Source organism: Geospiza fortis, unplaced genomic scaffold, assembly GCF_000277835.1.
Source record: "Geospiza fortis unplaced genomic scaffold, GeoFor_1.0 scaffold637, whole genome shotgun sequence".
Lineage (NCBI taxonomy): Eukaryota > Metazoa > Chordata > Aves > Passeriformes > Thraupidae > Geospiza > Geospiza fortis.
In genome coordinates this window covers 221863-226157 of record NW_005054515.1, presented here as the reverse complement: position 1 = coordinate 226157, position 4295 = coordinate 221863, and the positions used below count along the sequence as shown (strand labels likewise).

General features: G+C 54.6%; 1 protein-coding gene across 1 annotated transcript in view; it reads left to right on the top strand.

The window, feature by feature from the left end:
* Positions 1–2558, top strand: part of LOC102034198 (prosaposin) — an 11224-nt gene extending 8666 nt beyond the window's left edge. Inside the window, 8 exon segments of the mRNA XM_031063605.1 lie at positions 467–523; positions 735–743; positions 828–935; positions 1569–1655; positions 1742–1925; positions 1996–2189; positions 2328–2435; positions 2523–2558. Coding sequence (XP_030919465.1) covers positions 467–523; positions 735–743; positions 828–935; positions 1569–1655; positions 1742–1925; positions 1996–2189; positions 2328–2435; positions 2523–2558 — 783 coding nt within the window.
* The last annotated feature ends 1737 nt before the right edge of the window (positions 2559–4295 follow it).

The window sequence follows — 4295 nt, the reverse complement described above, 5'->3', positions numbered from 1 at the left end:
AACATGCAGAGTATATAAAGAATATGCAGAATATATAAAGACCATGCAGAATATATAAATAACATGCAGAGTATATAAAGAATATGCAGAATATATAAAGACCATGCAGAATATATAAATAACATGCAGAGTATATAAAGAATATGCAGAATATATAAAGACCATGCAGAATATATAAATAACATGCAGAATATATAAAGAACATGCAGACTATATAAAGAACATGCAGACTATATAAAGAGCATGCAGAATATATAAAGAGCATGCAGAATATATGAACATTTTTCTTCTTGCACCCCAATCACGTGTGTATGTCACGTCCCACCTACGGAGAGCCGTGCCCAGCCTGCCCCTGGGCACTCCCGGGGATGGTGTGCCGTGTGCCCCTGGATGGCAGCGTCTCCCGGCAGCCCAGGCAGTGTGCCAGGCCGGGCGCTGGCGCTGACGCTGTGCCTCCCTCCCGCAGTGCCAGCGCTCCCTGGCCGAGTACACGGACACGGCTGCCCAGCTCCTGCACTACCTGGTAAGAGGCTGAGGGCACCCCAGGGGTCACGGGGTGCCAGCTGGTACCCAGCGACCATCATCAGCAAATGATCCTTTTATTTTCTTCAACTCACCGCCTAATATTCCTACAGAATATTAAATTTTTTTCCCCCTCCTCTCTGCCTTGCAACTGCTGCAATCACATTTTGTTTTCATTTTTTCTTGCCATTTTCTGGCCCCTCCACCGGTAGCAGGCTGAGGTAAGTGAGATCCGTGCCCTGATGTGCTGAAATTCCCCTCCTGGGGGCCAAAGCCCGCCTGATTTGGGATGTCTCTCTCCCCAGGACCCATCGGAGCTGTGTGGCCAGCTGGGACTCTGCGCCTCCAACTCGGCACTGCCGCTCCACACGCTGCTCACTGAGAGGGTGATGCAGGTCCTGAGCATGCTGGGGGTGAGTGGGGACCCCTGCAATTCTGCTGTGCTCCTTGAAATCCAAACACTGTAGAGGGGGAGCCTCATTTAGTATTTTATATCCTCAAGCACCATTTATCCGAGGTGGGGAATGCCTTACGTGGGCAATGCCTTACTTGGGGAATGCCTTACGTGGGGAATGCCTTACGTGGGGGATGATGGTGGGACAGGATGAGGGTGGCTCTGGGGTGTGATGGTGTTCACAGGGGTCTTAGGATGAGGGAAGAGACGAGAATGTTGACGCCATGTTTCAGAAGGCTCGATGTATTATTTGATGATATATATTATATTAAAATTATACTAAAAGAATAGAAGAAAGGATTTCATCAGAAGGCTAGCTAAGAATAGAAAAAGAATGAATAACAAAGGCTTGTGACTGACCGAGACAGTCCGGACAGCTGGACTGTGATTGGCCATTAATTAGAAACAACCACGTGAGACCAATCACAGATGCACCTGTTGCATTCCACAGCAGCAGATAATCACTGTTTACATTTTGTTCCTGAGGCCTCTCAGCTTCTCAGGAGAAAAAATCCTGAGGAGAGGATTTTTCAGACGCATGTCTGTGACACTGGGGGGGCTCAGCATGTGTCCCACCCCCTTGTCCCCACAGGACAGGGTGGGGAGCACTCCGCTGTGTGACGTGTGCCAGTTCACTGTGAAGACAGTGGAGGGCCTGCTGGAGAACAACGTGACAGAGGTGAGCCCCAAAGCTGTGGGCTGGGGACTGGCACAGGGGGCCAAGGGGCAGCAAGGAGCTCCCCCTCTTCTGCCTTGTGCCGGCAGGAGCAGCTGGTGAACGACATGGAGAAGGTGTGCTACATGCTGCCCCACGGCGTCATCGGGCAGTGCAAGGACTTCGTCAACTCCTACGGCAAGGCCGTGGTGACCATGCTGCTGGAGGCCACCGACCCCGCGGCCGTGTGCGCCCTGATGCGCTGCTGCCCCCGCCTCGGGGACCCCCGGCCCGGTGAGCTGGCACCCCGAGCCCGGGCAGGGGGGTGTCCCCTCCTCTGGGTGCTGACAGCCGTGTCCTCCAGGGGCTGAATCCCTGGAGCAGCTGGCAGTGAGCGCCGGCGCCTTCTGCAACGTCTGCCAGATCGTCGTCACCTACTTGGACAATGAGCTGCTCAAGAACGAGACGCTGGAGGAGCTGGGCGAACGGGGGCTGCAGTAGGAGCCGGCGGCCGTGCGGCTCTTCGTGCAGATGATGGACCCCACCTTCGTCTGCACTGTAAGTGCCCTCACCCCTGGGGCAGCCCGGGCCAAGATGGGCCTCCTTTGTCCCAGCCTGTGGGCTGGGAGAGGGTCAGAGACTCCTCATATGGGGGTTTCCTTCCTCTCCCTCCCACCCTTTTTCTTCGCAATGCAGAAAATCAGAGCCTGCGACTCGGGCAAGGAGGATCTCCTGGGCTCAGCCCCCTGCATCTGGGGCCCGCAGTACTGGTGCAAGAACATGGCCACGGCGGTGGAGTGCAATGTAAGTGACAGCTGTGTCCCCTCCCCGTGTCCCAGGGCGCTGTGCTGGCGGTCCCTGCATCCCAGTGCCATCCCCATCCCTCCCCAGGCCGTCACGCACTGCCGGCGCCACGTGTGGAACTAGGAGCCGCCTCCCCAGCTGGCTGGACTTGCTCTGCCATGTGGCTGGGGACCCTGGCTCCCTTCCCCGGGACGTGCCCGCGCTCACAGATGGCAATGGCAGGAGCCAAGCGGCCTCGCCGCGCCGGCGGGGCTGCGGGGAACCTCGGGCCGCTTCCTCTTCCACTCCTGGGGCTTGGATTTCCAAATCAGGTTAAGGGACTTGTTGATATTTTCAGCACTAGGGATTCAGCCTTGACGTCTCTCAGGGTGACTGCAAAATCCCCAGGCTCTATTCCCACCTCTGTCTCCATCCCCGATCCCTTCTCCACCTCTCCATCCCACCCTGAGCCACTCGTACGGCCCAGATCCCGCATGGATCTGTCCCCATGAGCTGGGTTCTGCTGCCCAAACGCTGGCCCCCCACTGCTGGCTGGCAGCAGCCTCACCTGAACATAAAATGAATGAGTTTGGGTGCCAGGATTTCCTGTGACACCCCCATCCCTGCTGGGGACCCCGTGCTGCCCCAGCCGTGTCGGGGGGATGCCTGCAGTGCCTGATCCTGGGCGTGCATGGGTGCATCCCACCACAAATAAACTCTTCCCTGTGTGCATGGGAGCATCCCACCACAAATAAGCTCTTCCCTGTGTGCATGGGAGCATCCCACCACAAATAAACTCTTCCCATGAGCCTGGCTGGTTGTGTCCTTCCTCCTTGTGCTGCGGGCTGCAATGGGAGTGTGGAAGAACATTTAAAAAGTCCAAGGTGCAGCAACACCCAGGGCAGCATCTCATGAAGATGATGGATTGAGGGGTGAGTTAAAAGAGGGTCTACTCTTCCCAAAGGGGGTCTGGGCCTGCATCCCACCACAAATAAACTCTTCCCATGAGCCTGGCTGGTTGTGTCCTTCCTCCTTGTGCTGCGGGCTGCAATGGGAGTGTGGAAGAACATTTAAAAAGTCCAAGGTGCAGCAACACCCAGGGCAGCATCTCATGAAGATGATGGATTGAGGGGTGAGTTAAAAGAGGGTCTACTCTTCCCAAAGGGGGTCTGGGCCTGATGGATGTGGGCAGGAAGGACGACAGACAGGTTACCCAAAGCCACAGACAGTGTATTTCTGAGTCCCGTAACAGACCGTGCCCGAAACTCTCCACAAGGTCATGACTGGAAACAAACCCCCGAACAAACAAACCCAAATGCAAGAGAGAAGGGGAAAGAAAAGGGCAACAAAAGACACGCACGAGCACTCGACACCCAGAAGCCCCAGTTAGCCTCTCTCTTTTTTTGACATTGCAACAAGTTTTGGTAAAGCCAGCAAAATGGAGGAATGTCTTTGGGTTGGGTTTTTTTTTCTTTTTAATTTTTTGGGTCTTTCCTTACTGGAAAGGTGACTTTAATGCCAAAAGGATTCGGTCTCTCCCCACGCTTCCCTGGCCCTCCCCATGCTCGTGGTCGAGGTGTGACAGCTGCCTGTCCCCAGCCTGTGCCCAGGGATGCTGTGGCAGCACATCATCCGCATCCTCACTGCGCCTTCCCCCCCTGTCCAGTCTGGACTCATCAGATTCATTTCGCTTTTCTTTTCCCTTATTATTTTTTTTAGAAAAAAAAAACTTTTTTTTTTTTTTTAATAAGAAAAATAAAAAAAATTTAATGGTTTCATGGATAAATGACAGGCGAGTAAAAGCATTCCGGTCCTGAGAGCCCTCTCTGCCGGGGCCAAGCTCTCCAGGGCTGCCGGAGCGATGTGCACCGGCTAGACCCG